The 25,273-nt window shown below is 40.0% G+C and overlaps 2 protein-coding genes and 1 long non-coding RNA gene across 8 annotated transcripts in view; 1 reads left to right on the forward strand and 2 right to left on the reverse strand.

Moving 5' to 3' along the window:
• The window catches only part of nek7 (NIMA-related kinase 7), a 62,288-nt gene extending 58,934 nt beyond the window's left edge, over positions 1–3,354 (forward strand). For all 3 annotated transcript variants that reach the window (XM_034146717.1, XM_034146715.1, XM_034146716.1), the window contains one exon: positions 929–3,354. In XM_034146717.1, the coding sequence (XP_034002608.1) occupies positions 929–1,039 (111 nt within the window). In that variant the 3' untranslated portion in view covers positions 1,040–3,354. The remainder of the gene's footprint in view (positions 1–928) is intronic.
• A 646-nt stretch (positions 3,355–4,000) lies between these two features.
• On the reverse strand, positions 4,001–5,820 carry LOC117495463. Its single transcript, XR_004557182.1, has 5 exons — positions 5,585–5,820; positions 5,421–5,480; positions 5,207–5,312; positions 4,875–4,918; positions 4,001–4,569 (listed from the first exon to the last, which is right to left on the reverse strand). It is a non-coding gene; the product is annotated as an uncharacterized LOC117495463 (long non-coding RNA).
• An 819-nt stretch (positions 5,821–6,639) lies between these two features.
• LOC117495464 (cell wall protein DAN4-like) lies at positions 6,640–11,974 on the reverse strand. Of its 4 annotated transcripts, XM_034146719.1 has the most exons (11): positions 11,933–11,974; positions 11,169–11,216; positions 11,002–11,025; positions 9,329–9,463; positions 9,080–9,109; positions 8,580–8,852; positions 8,250–8,483; positions 8,038–8,151; positions 7,521–7,655; positions 7,280–7,429; positions 6,640–6,836 (listed from the first exon to the last, which is right to left on the reverse strand). In XM_034146719.1, the coding sequence occupies exons 1-11, from the start codon at positions 11,946–11,948 to the stop codon at positions 6,655–6,657; spliced, it is 1,341 nt and encodes a 446-aa protein (XP_034002610.1). In that variant the 5' UTR covers positions 11,949–11,974; the 3' UTR covers positions 6,640–6,654. The 4 variants fall into 4 exon arrangements, with proteins under 4 accessions (XP_034002610.1, XP_034002611.1, XP_034002609.1 ...); XM_034146720.1 differs by lacking the exon at positions 11,002–11,025 and having other exon boundaries at positions 11,933–11,969; XM_034146718.1 differs by lacking the exon at positions 11,933–11,974 and having other exon boundaries at positions 11,002–11,016; positions 11,169–11,238.
• Positions 11,975–25,273: the final 13,299 nt, after the last annotated feature.

The raw sequence follows: 25,273 nt of genomic DNA on the forward strand, positions 1-25,273 counted from the left end.
GTCAGCTGCTCATCTTTGTTGTGTCATTTAACCATCTCCGTCTATGCTTCCCCCCCACGCCTCCCTTCACCAGCTCCCACTCCCCCCCCCCTCCACCTGACACTCTCCCCCACTCCCCCATCCCACTCGCCATGCAAAGAAGCGCATGAATATTTTACATATCTGCATCTCCCCCCCCCCCCCCTCTCCATCTCCATTCTGTGGGACTAATTCTCAGACTGTCTGAATTTGCATCTTTCTCCCACTTTCTCTTTCTCACACACACACACACACACACACACCCACACACACACACACACACACACACACACACACACACACACACACACACACACACACGTGCGCACGCACACACGCACATATATAAACACAGCGGCTGACGAGAACTCGTCCAAGCCGGTGCCACGCAACAGCGGCCAGGAAGTCGGCAGACGGTTACCATAGCGACCTCGCGTAGATGTTATATTTTTTTCTTCTTTCCTCTCAATCTTTTATTCTCTTCTCTTTTTTTAATGATGGCGGTGGCTGTTCCGCCTGCGAGCCTGTCTATCTATCTGCTCCAATCAGCCGCTTCGCTCGGCTTCAAGTGTAAGTGCTGTCTCCGGATGGCAATGGAGTGGCAGCAGTGTGTGCGTTAGTGTGTCTGTGTGTACTTGTGGGGCTGGGGTAAATGTGGATTCAGACCAATCGTAGATTAGTGCACTAACACAGCTCTGCGTCTTTGTCTCAGCTCGATTACCTGTGGCCTTGTTATTGCTTTTATGAAATGAGCTCATCTAGAGGGCACAGAGAGACGAGCAGGTCTCCGTTAGCGAGGGTTTGTTCATTTCTCAAGCTGCTCTTTTACAGTTTGCTCACACTACAGTTTTATTGATTGTTTAATTTCTCTGTTTACCCCCCACCCACACCCCCCTGTCTCTCTCACCAGCTGAGGAACTTGGTAGATATGTGCATCAACCCTGACCCGGAGAAGAGGCCGGACATCACCTACGTGTACGACATTGCCAAACACATGCAGAACACGACACAGGGCAGCTAAACCCAGAGTGACACGCATATAGCTCGCAGAACTCCTCCCCACTTCCCTTCTTGCTTTTCATGCTGGACTCGAAAAAATCTATTGGCTTTTATACAATAACTCCAGAGTTTAGCTCCTTGTGATAAGAAGCAACATAATTATTGTAAAGGTGGAGGTACAGTCCATTATATAACTGACACCCACACCTTTCTGCCTTAGGATAAAGATTATACTTCTTGTCAGATGGACCTCCCATTCCTCAGACTTCAATAATGATACAGCACTGAAAATCAGCGTATTGTAACTCACTGATGTGCTATAGCTTTAAAATGCATTTCCTCTGTATATTCATGTATTGAAGTGATGGTGTTCTTCAGCAGCTGATAGAAGCATATTGTGTTTAAAGCAGATGTACTGAAAAAAGATTATAAGAAGAAAATAAAAAGGCAAAGTTAGCTGTTACCTATCCACAAAACAGTTAATCATGGATCAGAAATAAAAGAAAAATGACCATTAACGGTTTACTAGTTGAGACCGCAATTAGCACAAAAAAGACATGAACACTTTAAAAAAAAAAGTTTTTCACTCGAGGGCAGCAGAACTGAGAGACGTAACAAAGTGTTATTTGGTGGTAGAGGAGGTGTTGTGTTGCACTTTATCCTGGTACTGAAAGGAAGGCAGGGTGATCATGTCTAATGACTGTATTGGGAAAGGAAGGATCATTTAGAGGGAAGACTAGAGACGTGCCGGGGGGGAAAACATGGGCAAATGTCTCCACAACACTTTGAATGTAAGTCATTTTGACATCTATGTATTGTCTTTGAAAAATTCAGAATGTCTCTTTTTTGACAGCCTAGAAGGAGTCGAGAAGCTGAAAGAAAAGCAGCTTTACGTCTGCTGTTTACCTTAGTCACTGACACCAAAAGATTCCCTCCCTTGGTTCAACTCAAGCAAAATATATTTTAAATCACAATAAAGACATGGGAAGTCAAAACACATAGTTCTCCATCATTGTCCAGCGGCTGCATTTGTGGACAAAATGTTGTGATTGTTTAGGTTGCTGTGTACGTTTGCAGTGTAGTTGTCTTGTTAAGTAACAGATGTGTTGAAGAGAGAGCAGATCCTTGTGTAGCCGTCCATGTCATGAGTCAATCACAGCGTGCCTACCTAACTTATCCTCCAGTAGGGATACCAAAGACAAAGTCACGTATAGACAGAGCACTTTCTACATGTGTTTGGTGTTATTCATGGGAAGTATATCAAGGAGTTGTCCTGAAAATACAAACACCATTGGGCATTGTTTTACTGTACATAGTAAAGAAGTTCCTATAGATGTAATACTGTAAGGTTTAATAACCCTTTATTCATCTGGAGGAAGGATACAGGGGTATGTATGTTTGTTTTAATTAGTTTTTAACAGTTAATAGGTTTACTCCAGTAGGTCACAAATGACCAGCACCAGTTTACATAGTAACAAAATACCACACGAAAGTTATAACGGTTAATAACGCTTAATTTCGGTCGCTTATGAATTCTCTTCTATCATTAAATAGCCGCTCATTGAAATGATTGTACTTGTATGCCCATGTTTGATCATGTTTTTTCATTAACATGAAATAATAAATAGTAGAAAATCAAAGCTTATAGATAAGAAAATATAAGTGATTTTGTCTCAGTCGACACATTATTGTGATAGTGTGTTGATCGCAGATATTTCCCTGGGACTTGCAGATGCAGTTTTTGTTTACCATTGCTTTCTCACTCTCCCCTCCATTTCAGTTTTTAATCTTTATTAGCTAATATTTGTCATTGTGTTCACCCAAAGTTCTTTTAATTATATATTTAGTTCTCTAAACAATAGCATTTCTATGGCACCAAAGTATTTTAGCAAATAGAGCAATTGAGTTTTGATGCTAAATGCTTTTATATCAGCCTGACAGTTGCATCCAATGCAAGTACCAGTCTGTTATAAAAGATGTAATATACTGTATATTGAACAAAATGCCTTGCTTTTAAAAAAGAAATCCTCACTAGCAGGTTTATAACACACAGTGCTAAGTCACTTTAATGGTTACGGCCCTTTCTTGGTAGTGAGCGTTTTAGCCTTCATGTCACATACAGTGCTCTCCTGTGTCCTAGCCTTTTACTTCGACTCAGTTTCCTTTCCACAGACCCTCTGAAGTTGGGATTGAAGAGTCTAGGGGGGTTTCCAGAAAGTCAAATATTGCAAATAATATTTATTGTTTTGTTTTTTTCAGAACATTTCATGTCAAATTAAAGACCCTTATCACAAATGCCTTGTATGCTAACTAAATGCAATAAAGCTTTCAAATTCATTTTGGACATTAGAGTGAGTGTTTGGAGCGTGACCCGGTTTCAATGAGTTTCACATCCGAACATTTGATCAACAAGAAATACAGCAATTACTGTTTCACACCTGAAGACCTGCACCAGATTAGTCATTTATTAAAGGACTGAACTTTGAAAGGGGACATGTATCATGATTCCTGAATGTACAGCAAGAGGGCGTTTTCCTCTGAACGACAACTGGCAAGTGAAACCAGCTTAATGGTAAGTATATTTATATAACTTCATTTTCTTTTTTTAACACAACATAAAAATGTATCATTGTAGGTTTTGTCTGAACTCCACAAGTACATTTTGTTGTTTCATTGTTCTAGAGGTTAAAGAGTTCCAGTATTACAGTAGATGCCTAGTAAATGTCGTGTAATGTGGTATTTCCTGTCATGTTGTAACTAAAAAATTGCCTAAATACACCACTTAACCACTCATAGCACAATGGACTATTGGATACCAATGGCTACATGGAATTATCTTGGCATCTTTTCAGATTAGGGCCAATTTAGTTGGGATGTTATAATCATTTCCTTACTGTTGCCAATACCAAAAGTGTATATTGGTTTAATTATTGATTCTTAAATTGTAATAACTTCTTAAAGAAAAAGAAAACATGAAATGTGATGTTTTATGGTTACAAGCGCACTACTATTTTTATTTGTTTGCATTATGAGTAATTATTGGTCATACAAATATGAAAGGTAATACATCACATACACACATGTGAAAAACTGCAGCTGTTACAAAAGACTTAAAACACCACCAATACCTTCAGCTGCTGTACATATCAACCTGTCTGCATCTGCAAGACTTAACAACTGTTGCTATTCATTTCCCTCTCTTTAGGTGGTGTCGTCTGGCAAAGGTGTAAATATAAAAGGAAAATGTGACGTAATCTCAACAGAACAATAAAACCGGTTATAATCTTATAAGAGATAAACATTTGAATACAAAACTTAAATGTTCCACTTGTTACAGTGCACACATTAAAACACAACAACCCAAAACGACTAAAACATGAAGCAATTAATCCATCCCATCTTCTCTTAAACACACCATTGCCAGTGTAAGCAGATTACAATTATTTCTACGTCACATGAGTAAATGATGATTTGGTTGGCAGCTCCATCAGGCCGTTCTTCATCAGGTTGAGTCTCTACGGCGGCATTCAGATTGAGGCACATTAGCATAAACTACAGCAGGGAAATAAAAGGAAAATTGTGCAACTTAATGTTATGTACTCGTCAATATACAGTGCACTTAACACACACTTCACAAAGATATATTGTCATACTTTAAAACTACAAGATGGCCTATTAGTTGTAGAATATAGTCAAGCAAAATAAGGCAGTATATACTACTAAAGCTATATGTGCTTTAGAATTACTAATAAAAAGAACTTACTTAATAGTTTATATGTCTAATTTAATATAAAGTGTTACAGGGATTTCTGCTACTTCAAACAAAATGATAGTAAAAAGAAAACTATTCTACTCACTTTCTGTTAGTTCAATCACAGCATTTTCATCCACATCCGCATCGCTGTGAAGAAAAAAGCTCAAATGTAGCTTTATGGAAAAACAATTATATAGAATATAACATATTGTAATATTCAATAATGTATTAAACAGTTAACTTTTATATATGTAATGTGTTACCTCTGCCTAAAAAAGACGAGATAAAACTGAATAAATATAATTTAAAAATGTCATCACATCCTTTACTGTAAATAATAGTATTAATATCAAACTTAAACAACTGTAAAACAAGCCAGAGAGAATGTAAAAGTCAAAACTGATAAGTTGGGGTAAGAAGTAAGTAAGTATTTACTTCCTGGACTTTCTGAGCCTCTGAGTGTAGATATAGAGCACCACGGCGAAGGCCACAGATGCCACGATGAAGAAGACCAGACTAACTATGAGAGCTTTGTCATTGTCTGTGACATAAGAGTTAAATACAATGAATGAAAAGAGATAGTGTACAAGTGTCAAATGACTTAGTTAATAAAAACCATTATTGGCATGAATGGAAAACCACCACATACAGGAAGGGAGACAGATTGTTGGTTGGCTTTGCCCTCGTATTGTCCATTGGAAGCAGTCACCTGGAACACAGGAGATCTCCTCATCAGGAAATATAGCATTTGAAGAAATATGAGGAATAAAGTTTAAATAGTGTTGGGAACCCAAAGGTTTGGCTCATACACACCTTCAGTTCGTATTTGGTTGAGTAGCTTAAATCTTTGAATTCAAACTCGCATTTGGTTTTGTTCAGAATCTTAATCAGGACACCATCACCATAAAGACGTGCGATGTAATCCTCCTCAGGTCCATTAAAATCAGTTGGATTTAGACGATCACAGGTTGCGTTAATCACGTTATGCTCTGGAAGATGCACCATCACGTTCTTAATTGCTCCTGGCACTGTAAAAAAACATATTTGAAGTGATATTTCAATTTGTTTAAACAGCATTTTAAACAATGATTTGCATCAGAAGTGTGTTGCTGCATTGGATGAATGGTTGTAGGGATATAAATACAAACTGCAAATCAAAGAAAGCTGCATTGAAAACATGTATCATTATAAATTCAATGTAAAAAGTTTTTATTCTTTAATCTTTTATGTTTTATAAGGATGAATGAATTTTTGTTATGTCATTTATCTGACACGACTGTTACAGTGTGTGTTGGGGGAAGTCTGCAGGTTGGACTTCACATGCATCACATTTATGAAATTTCAATTTCAATTTTTAAAGGAAATAACAATGAGTTATGAAGTTGTATATGATAGGCAGCCACATAGTAGGTGACACGTAAATGTACATCAAGTTAAAGTTGATTCATTTGTTAAATGAATTAGTTGAGTCAGAACAGACTCAAGTCGGTAGAGTTATAGCAAAACACAACACAATACAATAAAAAACACTGTTCTTCACATATGACTGGAAATACAGTGTAATGTTCATTATAATGGCCTGAAAAACAATGATGTTATTGATATGCTGTCTCATTCACAGCATTTAATATCATTTGTTAAAAAAAGACAGACAGAATAAGATAAGTCACATCATTTATATGATGATATTAAATAGAAGAAATTAGATAACATTTTTTAAGTACTATCACGTAATTACTATAACTTAACATTCTAAAATCATTGATTATATTAAATTGTGTGTTGATGTTCCAAATTGAAATAATGAGTGACTTTATAACGTACCTTTCAACAAAATAGGAAATAAACAACCTTAATAAATATTTGTTTATATTACCTTTGATCTAAATATTATCCAAGTGACATTTTAGACACTTACCTCCAATATTTGTCCTAGTCGGTTTTACATTAGTTGGTTCAGGAACGTAGTTGTTGTATTTGGGATGTACTGCACAGTTATACTCGGTGTATGGTTTCAGCCGATCAATTTTACATGTTCCTCCAGATGGATTTTTGTCAGCTACAGCTACATTAGTAGTTTGATTCAATATAGAGAAAGCAAAGACAGAACATTGGGATTATACAACAGCACATTGTTTTGTTGGTTAAGATACCTGTTGCTATTAATCAAACAATCAATAAATCATTCACTCAATCAGTAACATCCGTCATTGGTAGAATCACCAACCGTGCACCTTCTTAAATTAATTCAAATTGTGTCATTATGCAAATATATGGGGAAATGAACAACATTTTATATATTGTATAATATTTCATGAACATTATATAAATATTCTTCAGGAAACATTGACTTGTTCTATCATCTCAGGTTATGACTAACACCTACCTTCACTCAGCATGCTAGCATGTGTTAGCATGGAGCACTGATTCAAATTTCCAAATTCAAATTTTTTTTTTGCCTATGTTCAACTGAGCAATAAAATAGATAATCTAAATATTTTAACTTACTTTTCTCATATGATTGAGTAGGTTTACAGCTGCACTCATAATGAAACTGAGGTTTAGGAAGGACAACTCCACAGTTCTCACTGTCTGTGGTCCAACTCAGAGCAATGGAGGTGTTGGTGACACTTGTCACTGGGATGCTCATTTTAAGATCTGTAGGGACACATCAGACATTAATTAAACTTCTCTTCTCCATAGTTATCTTTATTATCATTGCCCTGAGGTAAGGTGATTATTCACGTACCACAGTCAATCCTGAACTCGATAGCAGTTGTGTTTTTTATGTTGACATTGTTGTCCGTGATCTGACCGGTACAGCTGTAGTCTGTGTAGGGCTCCAGGTCAGTAAGATTCTTCAGCTCATCGGGTTTTCCAACTTCTAAAAACACAAGTTAGACAACATTTCTTCAATAGATGTTACATAAATCCCTGTGAGCTCTTACATGTTGGGTTTGGATAAGATTCAAATGTAGACAGATGTTTACACCAATGGAGAAAAATAGATATTATATACAGAGTGTATTCACAGAGTGCAATACACTCAAGCCAAACCTGATGCCTGTGAGAACCTGCACCCACAATCAACAAAGTCATAGTCAAAGCAAAACCTCAACTTCCTCATACACTAAACGAAAATTGAGATTCAGTTTAAGATAAAACTGTATGTGTTTCTACAGTGAGATCATCTCATGTGAATATTTCCATGTTAATCCAGTCATAATGTTGGTGACAGACTCTTTAGTTCTGGTCTTTCCTCTTACCCTGACAGCTGTAAGTGATGTTGAGATTCTTGCAGTTTGGAGGCAAATCTGTTTTTATTTCTGCAGGAAGTTTAGTTGGACTTGTTTGATTTATTTCACTTGTATTTAAGAAATCTGTTGGGAAAAAAAGGAAACAGTGCATACATGAAAAATGATGAATGAGGTTTACACCACATGCATTTTTAAACAAACAAAGACTCTACTGTACATACCAGTAGTGATGCTTCTGGTGAGGCTCAAGGCGTTACAGTTTCCTGAAGTGAACTTCGTAGTCAAATTGGTGCAAATGTCATTGTAAGGAGGTTTGAAACAGATCACATTTTTGTCACTTTTGCACGGCTCAGCTGAAATATTATTTGACGTTGATAGTGAAGAGCTGATGTCCCAGTCACTACGGTAACAAACATATCCAAGCATGCAGCTGCCATTTTTAATATCACCTTCTTCTGAAATACACAAGTGAAAATTAACAAACACTTCTGTCAGTGTGTCTCCTTATATTTAAAAAAGTAAGATGATATTCAACATTTATTTATACTCACTCCATTCGTTTGTCTTAGTTGTATTCGTTTGCGTGGTGCAGGGTGTTTTTTTGCCAGCAGCATCAATAAATGCCACATCATGCTCATACTCAGTGCAGGGCTTCAGGTGTTTGATTTCATGTGTTGAGCTTTCATTGGAGAACTGAACTGAATAGTTATGTCCACTATCTGGTCGGCCCGTTTCTTTGATGTAGATGATGTAGTTGCCAGTCGTAAAGTTCTTATTCATGGTAATGTTGAAGCCAGAGTTGCTGGGTGTGACCGTGTAAGAACCTGGACACAAAATAAAAACAAAACCTGGTGACATCCTTTAATCCCAGACACTTTGTTCATGTAGATGTTGAAAGTTCTCCGGGGAATCTAAACTTTACTTTCTGCAATAGCATTCATTGCCAAGGATAACACAATGGAGAAATACAAACATAATCTTTGAATGTTTTTGTTAAGATGAGTGTGAAGAAGACCTGTATTATGTCTTGAAAATAAAAACTGATACTCACACTCCAGAGGTGGAGGGGCTGGAGCTTCGGCTGGAGAACACATTCAAAGTGATCAGAAAAATAAACATGTTAATTTATGCTTATGACAACTTTCAATACTCTTGCAACTGTGTGTATTTTATTAACCTAATGTAACACACTCATTAGCAGTGCTAGTAGCTGTAGTCTACATTCATAATAGTAACACAGTAATATCAGAGTCTTATAGAAGAACAAATGGCGGGCTTGTTAAGGAGAAAACGTTCCAACCTGTGGCGAAAGGAGTCACTGATGTGTTGGGCGTGGTGACTGGAAGTTGAGTCTGGGTTTGAGAGGTGTTTGTCGGTGTGGGTGTGGTGATGGGTTTGGATGAGGGTGAGGTGATTGTAGGAAGAGCAGTAGTGGCTGTAAGAGGGAGAGCATGCTAGAGGTCACCCTACAAAATGTTCTGCCAATAGTCCTACCAGATGTCAGCAATGTCAGGCTGATTTCAACGCTGTTTCCAATAAAAGTGTAAACTGAGGCAGAATACATTACCAGATATACTAGTTGAATATGTTGAAGGCATTGGTGAGTTTGAGGTGAGTATTGGAGTGGTGAGTGGAGGTTTGTGGGCACTTGTTTGATTTTCTGGAGATACTGTTGAATTAGATTACATTTTTTGTATCCTTTTCAAAACTACATTTACGTCAACATATATTTAGTATTCGTCCTATTCCTAATTTTTGTTTCATTGAAAAGTACTGGTAAAGACACAGTAAAGTATAAAATGTGGTTTGTATTTAACTTAAACTCACTATGCAGGCACTTCAGACAAGGAAACAAAACATTCATACATTTTATTATGGACACAAGCATGAGATAATTGCTGTGTATAATATTATCAATATATTATGCACAAACACCATGTGAATAATTTAAAACTTCTAAAAGTGTAGATGCTATGAGGTCAGTTATTGCTAGGCTGGGTTTGAGAGGTGTTTGGAGGAGGAGCAGGAGAGATCACCCTATAATCTAGGAGAGGTGGCAGAGCAGAGAGGCTGCCAGTTATACGCAGTTTCGAGGTTAGGTGCCATAGGGCCGAGGAGGTGAACTGCACCTCTCCAGCTACCAGCTCGCTCCATTTTTATTGATTTGTTTGGTCCGATTGGGGCGTGGCCCGGCAACCCTTCGGTTCCAAGACCAAGTCCCTACAGACTGAGCCACTGCCACCTCCTTAAAATCCTAGTTACTAAAAAGACCTCATGCAAACATCTTTTAATCTCAGACACTTTGTTCATGTTTAACTTGCTACTGACATTCCAAACATTAATGTATAAATCTACTTTTAATAGCCAATTTAAATTAAAAAGGGAGAGGGGACTCGGTGGAGACTGGAAAATACATTTTTAAATCTACCACACTTCTTTTCTCTGTGTAGTTATCTTTATCTTTCTTGTCATTCAGTTAAGTATTCATTCATATGCTGCAGTCAATCCTAAACTCGAGTTTTTTGTTCCGGGACATTTTTGTCCTTGATCCGACCAATACTGATAGTTTGTGAAGGGTTCCAATTCAGGAAGTTGTCTATGCTCATTAAGTTTGCCTTCTACTGATAAAACACAAGTAAGACGACTTTCTATAAAAGCTTGAACGAACCTAATGTCCTGTGAGTACTAACATGTTGGGTTTAGATAATATAAGAATAAGGACACATTCACAGCAAACAAATAAATAGATATTATATTCAGAGTGTATGTGCAGAGTTCACAAAGCAGCACTTCAACTTCCTCTGCAGGAAAGCCAAACTTGAACACACTAAAAAGTTATAAAATCTCCTAGGAAATAAAAAACACCTGCAGGCGTCTTTGTTCAAGTTTAACGTGCTCCTGACAATCCAAACATTTATGTATACATCTACCTTAAATAGCCAATTTAAATGAAAAGAAAAAACTGATACTCACATTGCTGATATTGAGCTGTGGTGACTAGAGAAACATTTTAATTGAAATTTGAAAAAACGAATAACACAATGTTAATAAGGGTTTTTGAATCTTTGAAATACTTAAATCAATATATTGTGTTGTTTATTGGTAGAGAGGCCTGTTTGTCATGAAGAGGGTTTACTTACCCTCCGCCATAACGAGGATCCCAGCCCAGAGCAGCAGGATCTTGAGACCTGCCATTACCAGGAGTTGGGGTTTTGTCATAAAGTATTGTAAGGATAGAGGATAATCAATCAGCAGACGAGTACTTCTATTTAATGCAGAGAAAGAAATGTCTAATTTTGAACTTGCATGCTTTCCAACTCAGCGTCTGTCAAGTTAAACCACTCTTATCTTCACAACTTCTGCAATGACGCTGCAGTTATTTTCTAAGTATTTCTTTGATGGTCACTATGTGAATATGCAAATTATTTGTCTGGCTTCTATTCCAGCTGTAGCGTCAATGATATGAGAGACTCCGGGTTTAATCCCGAATATTAGACATTAATTAGGAGAGTTATAGAGTGAACATACATTGAATACACTGAACATTATAGACTTCATACAAGTAGATGTTTTTGCATGTTGTATTAAACCGCTTACATTGTACAGGTGTACCTTAAGAGGCAAGTAAGTGTATATTTTAAATAGCTTATTTAAAGCTATTTAATTAAAAGTTGTAAGTACGTTTTTATCCAAATTGTACAGCCATACATATTTTTCCACATGCATTGATCCATCTATAAATCCGCCTACTGTAGCAGATCTAAAATAAAATGTATTGCACTAAATAAAAACGTAACTGTCATAGACACTACCTTTTACAAGAATACACTTTTATTGTATTATCTATATATGCCAATCCTCAGCTGTTATCATTTTATAAGTAATAATAAATACAGTTACTTACAGTTGGCCATAGCCATGATCTCAGGTCAGAGCCACAGTTTCTCAACCAGCGGTTAGGTCGCAAGTGCACTTAGAAGACGGAACAAAGACAAGATCACACGCCTGTATTTCCTCTTTCTAGTTAAAGTTTGTGCTAATTACATTGTGTTAAAAGAACATCTCTATTAGGATAAACATTGCAATTAAACCATGACTTCCTGTGTTGTCTGCACAGTCCCTTTAGTGACATTTCAGACAAACGTTTCGTGCAATGCTGCTTTAAAACTTCAGTGCTCTTTCTAAAAGAGTTTGGTGACTTTTTCAGAACAAAATCTCATTTAGACAGAGTGAGAATAGTGTGCATAACATGCCTAACAATAACTTTGAAGAACAGCAAATCAAATGTAGAGTTAACTCAAATAGTGAACTCCAAAGTGCATTGAGTGCAAAGAGACACTCAGCTCTCAGGCCTGCAGTATTGAAGCCTTCAGATGCTGTCTCTTCTCTCCCAAACTTTGTTCTCCCCTTTTTCTCTTATTTCAAAAAGAGAAAACATTCTTCCATTTGCTCCTGGAGTGAATGTCTTAATTTGCACAGTTTCATTAATTTCTGCTACAGTGTTAGTGTGTTTGAGGTCATTAGCTGAGTGTTTATGGTTTATTTCCTTATTGCCTCCCTCGAGTCGCCCCCCCTCACCCCATTCTGTAGGTTACCTCCACTCCCCCCACCCTCACTAACCGATCCCTCTGGGTACTCCAAATCCCTCTTGGCCAGGGAGCACTGGCTCTTTCCCTGTAATGAACTCCACAGGGACTGTTATTCAGTTTCATCACAGCAAAAATTGCTCCCATGGTGCCCTGAACACAGTGAAAACAAACAAAAGTAAATATCGGGAATGAATACGCACGTTGTTTGGCGCTCCCCAGCATCTATGGCCTTACTCCTCTGCTTCAGAGCATGGCGAGATATTTATACACAGCTGGAAATTGGCTCTGCATTTTCGGTATAATGATACAAAAACACATTTCCCGAGCATGCAGTTTTTCCTGCTGTTTGCCATACATCCAAAACCATGCATCCCTAAGTCCATCTTGTGGTGAAAAGTCTTCATTGCAGTTTGCTTTCACTCCTGGGTCCTGTTTAACAAATATAAAAGTGCTCTGGAGCTTTGATTATACTCAATCTCATACTCAAATAATTTGCGAAGGAGTGACCAAACTTAAAGCAGTTAAGCAATACCAGAACTGAAACTGAACATTTTGTCTCTGAATAAGGCCCATTTCATGAGCTATCACTTACTTATAAGTGATAAACATTCCTAAGTCTCAACCTAGTTTTTTTAGATTCATCCAACCTTGTTTTTATATATTTGAGAATGTCAATTCAAAGAAAATGTGAATTGGGAACATGGTTTCCATACATCACGGAATGTCAAGGTTTTGTACATAGTTAACCAAGTGAAAATGTGAAACCAAACTCTGTTGCTAGAGTCTCTCAGCATGAATTTGTTGGCGCTCACACCTTAACTTCTTGAGAGCAAAAAAAGATTGAAGAAGACCTGCACTCACTCTTTAAATAGAACACGACTTTAAGTATAAGCATGGTGTGTGTGTGTTTGTGTGTAAGTTAAAGAAAGAGCATTGAAGAAGCAGCAGAATAATCATTTGTCCCAGGTGATCTCTGAGTGTTCTGAGGCAGAAAAATGAGGCCGTTCCAGAGGACATTGACTTGGATTTTTTTTGTTTTCGTTTGTTTGTTTTGTTTTTAGAAGCCTGGAATATCAATATTTTTTTGCACATTTGAAATAGCTTGTGGCGCAGGCTTGGCAATGGCAGCCTGAGCTTCAAACATATTAGTTTGCTGGGAGAGAAGAATCACCAGGGACAGTCTCCAAACACAAGCGGGAACAGCAGCACAGTCCTGTTCATCATTTGAAAGCTGCTATTGTTTGAACTTGAATAACTTTAAACAGGTTAAACTCATATTTAGAATGAAACAGTTGTCTTGTAGTCCTTCTCGGTTTTCAGGTTAGAATATTTGTCAGCCGCTGCTCTCCAGGGAAAATGATGTGAGGTTCAGGCAAAGAAAGACGGTCCCTGCAGTCATTTATCAGTTGGAAGCTACACCCAGCATGCAGCAACTGGCGTCACTCTGCAGCACTTTCCCTGACATATGTGGAAGCAGACACACACACACACACACACACACACACACACACACACACACACACACACACACACACACACACACACACACACACACACACACACACACACACACAGTAAACACCACACATAATAAGCATGTGTACGCCGGTGTAATGATTGGGCCTTGCTCTGCATGTCCTTAATCTGCAACCACCAGGCCAGCACAGAGGGGGCACAGTAAAGTACAAGCAGCCTGCAGTGAGCTGAGCCAAAATAAAAAGCCAAGTGGCTCACTAAACCCGTCAGGGGCTCTTAAAAGGCACGCACTGCTTCTCCCTCGTCCGTCCTGCAGCCCCACGGGAGCTTCATAAAACGCCGCCCTGCAAAACCAAACTCGGATGCATCGGTCCAGCCTTCCGGAACAGGCGTTTTCACAAACTGTAAACTATTGGAAACAAATGCCATCTTAAATGTGTTCAAAAGAAACCTGATCCTCAGAGTCTTTACATGTGGCTGGGGGTGTGTCAGATGTAGACACACACACACACACACACACACACACACCAATACAATACTGTTTTTTGCTTCCTATGTGAGACTTTAAGTCCCGACCTCCTCCCCTATGTTGACCAAATCACTGCCTGTAAAATGTGTGTGTGTGTGTGTGTGTGTGTGTGTGTGTGTGTGTGTGTGTGTGTGTGTGTGTGTGTGTGTGTGTGTGTGTGTGTGTGTGTGTGTGGTGTGTGTGTGGTGTGTGTGGTGTGTGTGTGTGTGTGTGTGTGGTGTGTGTGTGTGTGTGTGTGTGTGTGTGTGTGTGTGTGTGTGTGTGTGTGTGTGTGTGTGTGTGTGTGTGTGTGTGTGTGTGTGTGTGTGTGTGTGTGTGTGTGTGTGTGTGTGTGTGTGTGTGTGTGTGTGTTCATTAAATTACTTAAGTTCCTCTGAAAAATAAATATTGAGAAATTCAATAAAACCCATTTACTACTTTAATTAATTATTGCATGAATGCTGAGCATCTCATCTTAACATTTAAGGATAGTACACATTTTTGGAGACTGAATTTAAAACAGGATTTTTTTTATCATCTTGTGTTTTGGGACACAACTCCCTGAGATTTTCTTGGTGATAAACATCAGGCGGGTTTTATGTCCTCTTAAGTCTCCTATATTTCAACCGTATGCCAGACTTCCGAAAGGATTTCCGTCACTGTCACAAGCACATGTGCTCGGCTCCAGTAAAATAAGCACTCTGGCCATAAACTTGCCAATGAGCTGTCCCCAAATAACCACATCTGTCAGCTCAACTTAAACAGGCCCTAAAGAGTCACTTTTAAAGATGAAGAGATTTTACCGGCTCCACAAAGACGGAGACAATTCTTACCTTTGGCATGACATTTAACAAAATAAACATAATGAGAATCTCTCATGTGCTAATCAAGACTGGGATACTAAGATACTAAGATAATTGAATTCTGAAGGATTTCGTTTTTTAGTAAAACAATACTTAGTTCTTTAACCAAATATTCCTGATAAAAGGTGCTTTCTAAATCAATCTGTCATATTTTAATTGTTAAACCGTACAATCATGCAACATTATGTAACACTGCACATTATAATTCTAACTAATTACCGTAGTTCTGTGACTCTGCTTTTTATTACCAGCCAAGTTAAATTCAAACCATCACAAACTTGCACACAACTTGAGCTCATAGCATCTCACCTCATAACAGTAAAGCCCGGGACAATAAACTTGCTGGTCTCAAATTTAGGCCGTGCAGTTTGCATCCCAGCAGAGAATTAAACACAGCTGGAGTGAGATGAGCTGAGACCCTGTACGCAGGAGAGCAGAGATTTGAATGAGTGTGTGTATTGTGAAGGAAAGAGGGGGGTTGTTGTACCTGGCCAAGCTGTGTTTCCTTGTTCCCACGGTCCTCTCTGTGCTGCACCCAACCTCTCCACCCCCTGAACCTACCTCCTCTGAAATTATGGAAACAAAATGTCCTCCTTAAACCAAGATTTAAAGGTTGCTGACAAGGGAGGGGGGGGTGGATGAAAGAGCACAAGGTAGTGGGGGTTGCTGTCAGCATATCCTGGATAAGTTTTATACGTCAACTTCAAGAAGAAGCTTAAAAAATGAGATTTAACACGAAGCATTGTCTGTTAAAATGACAGGAGTTGGTGTATTACTAGCTGCACCTGAAAGACAGGCGAGGAGCCAGACACACTTTTTCACGGTTAAAAAAAAAAGAGGATAAAATAAAGACTTGGATCATCATGAAATGCCGTCTGTTCTGGATATAATCAATAGCAAAAGAAGAATCCAGTTCAGGGTTGTCTCTCATATTTCAATCCCTGCTCCTCTGTGATCAATAAAAGTGAGCTGAAATCAAAGCGAGCCCTCTTTACTATTGTCTATTCAACGTTAGCAGACAAAGACTGAGGAGCCTTTGATCGCCCTGTCTGCAGGGCCCACAGCTAAACACAGACCCCATCCTCCCACACCCACCCAGCACCTCCAGGTGAGCCGTGTGTGTGTGTGTGTGTGTGTGTAACATGTCTTTCATACACGTACACAAGCACACACACAAAATAGAAGCCCTTTTTATAGGATTCACAGAGAGGGAAGCTATGAGGTTGTGTTTTCAGCTGGCAGGTCATCACATAAGTTGCTGGCCACTGTGTAACAGTGTGTTACAGTGTGTTACAGTGTGTGTCTTATGTGTGTCTTATGTGTTATTTGCATGTGGTTGTACTGGGACGTTAGTGGCTATACAGTTTCCCGTTTAAAGTTCTGCTAAACTGTATGTAGAGGACAGTTCTCTTCCGTCTTAAAGTTATCTTGTTTTTTAATATTCTGTCCTCTTCTGTTTTACTCTTTGTTTTCCCTATCATGTCCTTTTTTCTTTTATTGTCTTTTGTAAATGTTTTTCCTTTTCCATCAAGATCTGTTTTCTCTCTTTTTGCCCAGTCCTCTTATGTCTTCCTGCTTGTCTTACTCTCTTCTTCTCTCTTTGGTTCCTGTTGTATTCCCTTAAGTTGTGTGCTTTTCTGTTTGTCCAGAATAATGTTGTTCCTTCTCAAACATTGGATATGTATTTTTTTGTCTCTACAAATGTTGGTCCCCTCCCGCATCCTCTGCCTGTCCTGTTCTCTCTTATCGTCGTCTACTCCATTAGAGTTAGGCCAAGAATTCAGAGTTTGTGAATCGAGGCTTTTCCATTTGCTGTTGAGGGGGCCGATGCTCTCCGATTAAACAATAAAATAATGATTCCAGTCCTCGTTTTTATCTCCTGTTCTGTCTCCTTGCTTCTGTGATGTCCTTTTCAGTTTTGTCCTCCAAGACTTTACTGTTTTTTGATCTGTACTGTTTCGTTCCGATTTGTCAGCTGTCCTTCTGTTCTCTCCTGTCCTGTTCGCTTCTATTTGTCCTTGTCTTTCTTTCAGTTTCTTCTTCTGTTTTGTCTCCTTGGTCCTGTCATTCCTCGATCTGTTTTGCTTTCTTTTGCCACTTCTTCTGATATTTCTCCTTCTCTCTTGTCCTCATTCCTTCACCGCCGCTCCTCTGTTTTGTGTGTTTTCTGTCAGCTTGCAGAAAGCGGCAGGACCTTTCGACTAAACGACACACAGCCTGCTGGGGCCTCCCGTGTCAAGGAGAGGAGCGGAGGATCTGCTTGGGTTATACACAAACAGCTTAATATGAGCTTCATATTAAAGGTGCGGAAGAACACGCAGGTGAAAATTATAACTGATGCTCTCTTCACATGGCCTCATGAGTGCATCGCCACAGAGTTAAGGCATGATTAATTAATAACCCCGGTGAGTGAAAACCCACTTACCGGCGTTATTAAGTTACTGAGACGTGTGCCCAGAAAAAGATGGTACTCTGAAAATTAAATGGTAACTACAGCTGTTAGCTAAATGTAGCAAGTAAAAAAGCTGTATTTAGCTCTGAAATGTCTTGGAATAGATGTATAAAGTAACCTCAAATGGAAATACAGAAGTTAAATTCAAGTGAAGTACCTTAAAATTGCACTATGGCAAAACATATGACATGCATTTACCCAGAACCCCCTGTCTCTGCTCTGTCACTGTGACCAGAAAAAGTAACTCTCACCAGCCGTTCCTCACCAGTGTGCCTGCTTGTTAGCTTGTTGCTCTGTGTGTTTGTGGATACCCACATGTGTGAATGTGCATTTGTTCTGTATGCTTGTTAAATGTGCTGTCACTGAGGAATGGATAACACAAATGGACAGGTAGCCAAATTAAAATTGTGTATGTTTTCCTCTCACAACCTGGTTTAGAAAAGGTGGAATTGTTTTTATCAAAGAAAGTCACAAATAGGAATGTTTAGAAAGTCACGTCCACAAAGCGAGAGGGGACTGTTTTTATTCATTATTTATGAAGTGTGCCGCCGGTTTCTAATAAACACTGACATTTTATTCAGATGCCTCAAAATTAATAGACGTTGTGAACTTTATAACATTCCTCTGTCACGTTGTTATGTAAGTCTGAGTAGATGTTTGGCGCAGAATAAGAATCATATGCATTTATGCAAGTGAACAAACATGAGGCTGAAAGTGTGTTTTGTGAATTTGTTTAAAGGCCAGTATTAGCATACAGCGACAGACAGGCCTGAGTCCTGATTTCCATTCAAAATCCCCGGTTCTCCAGTGACAGTCAATCAGCCCGCACCTAAGAAATTGAACGGCAGCCATGGAGCAAACCTTTCACATCTGGGTGAAAGGTCATGACCTTCAGCCAGTACCTCTTCCTGTATTGCTGTAGCGGAAGGGCCTTTGGTGAGCAACAAAAGGAAATAAGAAGATAAGAAAAGTTAAGAACTCGCAGGCAGAGCAAGTTTTCCTCTCTCTATATGCCTAACCTTTAAGCTGAGTTCCCCCCCGCGACTCCTGGATTCCTGATTAGTTTACAGTATACTCCCAAATCAGCATAATAAAGCGTGTGATGAGGCTGATGAGATCTAACAGTCTGCTCTTGTTTACCCCGCCGCAGCACCAGCTCCTTCTCTGCATGTGTGTGTGTCTGACCCCGAGGCACCGAGTCACTTGATGCGCCTTGCATCTCCCTCTAACAAACATCTACACGCACACACAAACACACACACCCACACAACCCCCCCACTGGTAGAAATCCTAGTTGTGCTGCCGGATCTCAGCGGAGGCCGGGAATCCACATCCCCTTTAGGCTAGTCCTGGGGTGCATTTACTCCACACACACACACAGAAACAAACACACGCCCATAAATACATTCATGTGCACACACCCAGACACACGCGCTATCTTAATGAGAGAAGAAGATGGTACTATGAAGGCGACAGCAGAATGAAACCTACTCACCAAGGACTGACCTGTGGTTCGGGGGCGGCAGCAGCTCTGCAGGGAGCCCCTCTCCGCGCGCTGATCAGAGGGCTGCGCCGCCGAGGCTGCTCGCGCTGACGGCGCTGGAAAAACCAACTGATTAAACGCCGCTGTCGCCTCAGCTCAGCTGCTATATGGAAAGAAAGCTTCCTCTCTTTTATATATTTTTTCACTCATTGTTTGTTTGTTTGTCAGTCTTCTTTGTTTTCTTTGTCCTCTGCCGAGACAGCGGTGCCGGTGGATTGGAGCTGTGAGCGTGAGGGATTTGTGCGTAATTAGCTGAAACGCTCACCCAAGCAAGCACAAAAAGTTACATTTTAAACTTTTTGAACTATGCTCCTTTTTTAACGTTATTTCTCTGACACTCTGCTTCACTTCCAAGATCAAAACCTCGCTTCATGGTAGAAATATATTTTATGTGAGTCTTTGGAGTACATGGACAGCAAAACAGTGCTGCCAACTTGCAAGTCCTATTAACAAGTTGTGCGAACTTCAAATTGTGCAAAGTGTGTGCATGAAAAAAAGGCATGCCTGTGAGAAAATATGAATACATTGGTGAAATGTGAACAGAGTGACAGTAGACAGAGTAATTGGATCCGTTGATCAGTTTTAAAATCAGGTAATCGTTAAAATCCTGTCCATTGTGTGCAGCTAGGCTCGTTTGACTGAGAAGCTCAGTGGTCCCACTGAAGCAAAATGTTCAAATGTGCCAGGGTCCGGGCCACATGAAGATTTTAGAGACATTCTTTGCTTACTTTTGCAAAGCAAAAAGTGGATTTCTTGGAAATTATTAAAATGATCGGAACTTTTGGCAAATGAACAATAAAATATTCCAGTTTACAATTAAAAAGCTCTGATAAAAGAGTCACTTTGAGTGAGGGGTGAAAGGTAGCTCTGAGTCAGAGGTTGAGGGCGGCCCGCCTACCAAACGTCCCAATCAGCAGCCAATTCACAGTTGTGGACCTCAGAACAGGGATTGTCTATCTGTTTGACCAAATGAGTAGTGGAATGAAACATTGTTGAATGTGGAGACATTCTGGCACAAATGAAAGGTTAAAAGACCTTGCCCATTATGTGTGCCCTCTGGTCGAGTTGGGCAAGTCATCCAAGGATGTGCAGCGACTCTGCCAGCCCGGGGCCAGACTTCACTGACTGCCAGCTCAGCAAGCCTTTGTTGGTTGGTCTCAACAAAGCTTTGTGTTAGAATTTTTGAGATCCAAACAAAAACATTTGTATCAGTATTGTCATGTAATTTGAAAAAAGAAAGTATTGTAAGAAAATAGTAGGTTTGCTACAATGGTTTGCTGGGTGTTCAGCTGCCCTCCACCTGACTGTACCTCTCGCCCTTGACTGCCACAGTTTGGCCGGGGGCTTCTCTGGCCACAGTTGACAGATCAGGGAAGGGGCTCCGAGAGAAAGGACAAGGCCAAGCTCACTGCCATGCCCTTGAATGACAGAGACCTACTCCAACAGGCAGACAATGGTCACCTTGCATATCCAGCCAAGTCAACTTTTCATTCATCTTCCCCAGTTTTGTCTGCCTTTTTTTATAATTTAAAAGTTAGCCCCTCTCATTTCAAAGTCACTGACCACCCTTGGCCCCTGCTGTGACAGCCAGGAGAGAAGCGAAATATCTTGAGGCAAGAGAGAAAGAGAGACCTAGCATTATCTCATCTGGGCCCACAGGCAGCAGACGGAAGGAAAAGGGAAGGTGAAAAAAGAGGCCGGGCAGCTTCAGCAGGGGTAGGGAAGCAATGGCTGGCAGCACAAAGAATGGTTCTCCTTCTTTTTTTCTGCTCCATTAATATCTGAGCTCCAGCCTGCATATATCCTCATTCATTATTCATGAACCGACCAGGAAAGAACGCAGGCGGGGAGGAAGGTGGGAAAGCAAAGGCCAGAGATAGTTCCAATCAGTCCTGGTTTAAATGACACTGAGTGGCAGAGCCTGGGGTTTTATGGCTCGCTGTTCAAATGAGACACTGCGCCGTGGTAAAAGGTCCACACTGGCCCGCCGTTAATGACCAGCAGGACGTATTAGAGGCTGCGCCGCTCGTAAAGCTGGCTGCCACTAGGTAGCAAATTTACCCAAACTTACTTATCATGGTTCTACACGGCAGCACTGAGGGAACAATATAACATAGTCCACTAACCTGCACAAGACCTACACTGAAGAGCATTTGAATACATTTTGAAGGCTTGCAAAAAGTACATTTATGTATGTTGTAGTTTTTACTTATCAGATCATTTAGGCTTTTAAAAATGCTTCTTTTTATTTTTTCTATCTGCCAAACTGTACATGAGTCAGCACTGCACGCTGTCAAACTAAATGTCTGGATAGATTCATTTAATTATCAATTTAATAAATCCTGTTTTTTTATTTTCTAGATTAATCAATTCATCTTTTGGAGTAAAAAATGCACATTAAAAAGTTAATATGTATAAATCCAAGGTAATGTCTTTAAATGTCTTGCTTCATCAGTCTACAAGATATTCAGTTTTGGGATTTTCAGAATCAGAAAATCTTCTTTTGCGATCGATCAATGTTTCATTAAACTAGCAATATTTCTTTCTTTCAAACAGCCAACCCATTAGTTGATTCTTAATGCAGCACTAAAGCCATCAATTAATTGATGCCAATTACAAGTTTTGTGCCTGATTTTGTTTTAAAGAGCACAATTGTTGTCTAAAAGCTGTTGAACCCATAAATGGGCCGCACTGTTGCACTGGGGGATATAAGGTTTATCCCTTATTACAATTAATATGGGCACAGAATTGTGAAGTGAATCACACCATTATGCCACTAAAAACGAATTTTAAAAGATCTTCTGGAAGACCAAATCTATATTAGTATTGGAATATACTGTAGGGATTTCTTAACATACTAACAGACTGGACAAACACATTGTCAGTCTTCTTTTTGGATTTATTGAGAAAAATTGAATATGACAGGCGGTTCTTTTAACGTTCATGGTTAATCCCTAAACCTTTCTTGACCTACATTATTTAAACAACCTATAAATTGTACAACATGTATTGTTTTATTCTTTGGGAAGTGAAACACTATCATCTGTGTTCTACTGTTCTGTATTAAACAGTGTTATATTCAGTTAATATTGATACAACTCCTCTTTGCCCTTGTGTGCTTAAACATTCTTGAATTGAACTGAATTTGATGCTTAGTCAGATCAGTGAAACCCTGTCCCTCCGGCACTGATGTCACTTTAAAAATGCTTCACGCCTACCAGGATCATTGTTCAGAGATTAGTGAACAAAAATGAAAACAAGCTCTCAATGAATATGTTAAAGTAAAAGGGAATTTTTAAGCAGAATGTATAGTAAGCATTTTGCAAAAATATTTTATCATCTCATGGGGCATCTGGTGAGTAGGCCTTCTGTGTGTGTGCCTGTGTGTGTCTCTCTGTGTGTGTGTGCGTGTGTGCGTGTGTGCTTTCCTGAAGTCTCAGAAATGGTAATGCCCTTAACCCCAATGCAGGGAAGACTTAACAGTTGGTATTGACTTTGTGAACATTTACCATAGAGGATTCAGACTATTCAATTCTATTTCAACTGAGGGCTGCAGACGGATAGGGAGGAAGTCCCTAGGCTCTATGTTGCTCACACACAAACACACACACACTCTCATACACCAGCACACAGCCGCACACACACACACACACTCATGCGTGTTGAATGTGTTATTCTCCAGTGATATCGACTCAATCGGATTTTAACCCCTCTCTGCTGGAGCCGTACAGAGACAAACGCTCTCAACATAACAAAGGGTGTGTGTGTGTGTGTGTGTGTGTGTGTGTGTGTGTGTGTGTGTGTGTGTGTGTGTGTGTGTGTGTGTGTGTGTGTGTGTGTGTGTGTGTGTGTGTGTGTGTGTGTGTGTGTGTGTGTGTGTGTGTGTGTGTGTGTGTGTGTGTGTGTGTGTGTGTGTGTGTGTGTGTGTGTGTGTGTGTGTGTGTGTGTGTGTGTGTGTGTGTGTGTGTGTGTGTGTGTGTGTGTGTGTACATTTTGGATTGCTGTTTCAGATGTGTAGCCCTTTGAATAGCCGCCACACAGGGGAGTACAAATGTGCCACTGCCGTCAACATAAATCAAAATAAAACTCAAATTTAAATGTTTACAACTTCAAATCCACTCTGTTCTTAAATGAATTGTTCAACATTTTGGGAAATATTTAGCTGGCTAAGTGTTTCATGAAAATATTGTTAATACTTTCATATATGTCCGTTACATTTTCATAGTAGTTCCTACTCTTTTCCTAAACCTAATTAACTAAATAGTTTTGTTGCCTAAACCTAACCAAACTGCAACCGTTTCAAACCTTAACCATGTGTTTAAAGCTGCAATTATAAAGTTTAGGTATGAAGATGTGTTAAACTCCTTCCAATGCTAATTAAGGAAACACCATAGTGTGTCAAAATATAGCAGGAACAAACGACTTATGTGGACGTTTCGTGTTGGAGGAATTTGTACACGTTTAATTCTTCACTTTTCTCCGAGTACATTCCCTGATTTTCTGTCCTCAACCATTTTTCAGTCTCTGGCCTGTCTCCCAAACCCAACCCATGCTCTCTAAGGATTGATTCCACACAGCCACACATCCTACCAGGACTCCCCCCCTTCAACCACCCACCCACCCACATCATTTATACATGTGAGCATTAGGACTTGTCACAGCCTCTCAGTCAGGCCCTTTATCAGTCCAGGCCATAGATTCTCATTAAACGGATGAATCCCCTGTCCCTGACACTTTGGCCATCACATGTCCACTCTGCCATCCCTCCACTACTGACCATTTGTCCGATCCAACTGGACAGATAGTAGTGCAGCGACTGTGCGATCGCTTGCCTCTCAGAGAGCTAGGGTGGCATTTCTACACTGCTATCATATCATACTGGCAAGCACGCACAAGCTTACACAAAAATAAAATACCTCACATTCCACGATTAGTCAAAAATCCCATCCAGAGCCAAAAAAGTGTATTGCATGGTCATCAGTGTATCTCTGCTTACTGTAAGTTGACTGGACGATTGGCTAATCAGTTTAGCCAGTGGTCAAACACGGTCAGGAGATAGCCAGCGCTGTGTGGTCACTAGATAAGAGGTGCTTCTCCTCCAAAGACGGGCTAGCTGCCTCGTTAGTGCTGGGTCAGTGAACTGCCGTGCAGATTTCTAAATGGCCACTCAAAGCCCAGAGCTGGATTTGTGTGAGTGTGTATGTGTGAGACCCTTGTTACTGCTGTCTCTCTGGACTTTCTCACTGAAGGCTCACTGTTTTGCGCGGTTTACCACGTCCCCTCAGTGTGTCGTTGCAGGGGGAAATGTTTAATAGGGATGTTTGTATACCGCTGCTGTTTTTGACTTGAGATTGGAAGTGAGATGCTGAGTTTTGTTTCCCCTTCTGCTGGGGAACACACACACACACACACGCGCTCCTACACGCTCCTGAGGGCTTTGGTGTTATATTGAAGCAAGTAAATATCAGCGGCATACAGTATTTAGCAGGCCTGAATAGAAGAGTCCTCACACTCTTCCAGCCCCCTGACCCTGTACCTTTCTTTGTACACACACATACACACGTATCTCTGGCCCCTGAACCGAGAGGCAATGAGGTGTGTGTGTGTGTGTGTGTGTGTGTGTGTGTGTGTGTGTGTGTGTGTGTGTGTGTGTGTGTGTGTGTGTGTGTGTGTGTGTGTGTGTGTGTGTGTGTGTGTGTGTGTGTGTGTGTGTGTGTGTGTGTGTGTGTGTGTGTGTGTGTGTGTGTGTGTGTGTGTGTGTGTGTGTGTGTGTGTGTGTGTGTGTGTGTGTGTGTGTGTGTGTGTGTGTGTGTG

Source organism: Trematomus bernacchii, unplaced genomic scaffold (genome assembly GCF_902827165.1).
Source record: "Trematomus bernacchii unplaced genomic scaffold, fTreBer1.1, whole genome shotgun sequence".
In the NCBI taxonomy this organism is placed as follows: domain Eukaryota; kingdom Metazoa; phylum Chordata; class Actinopteri; order Perciformes; family Nototheniidae; genus Trematomus; species Trematomus bernacchii.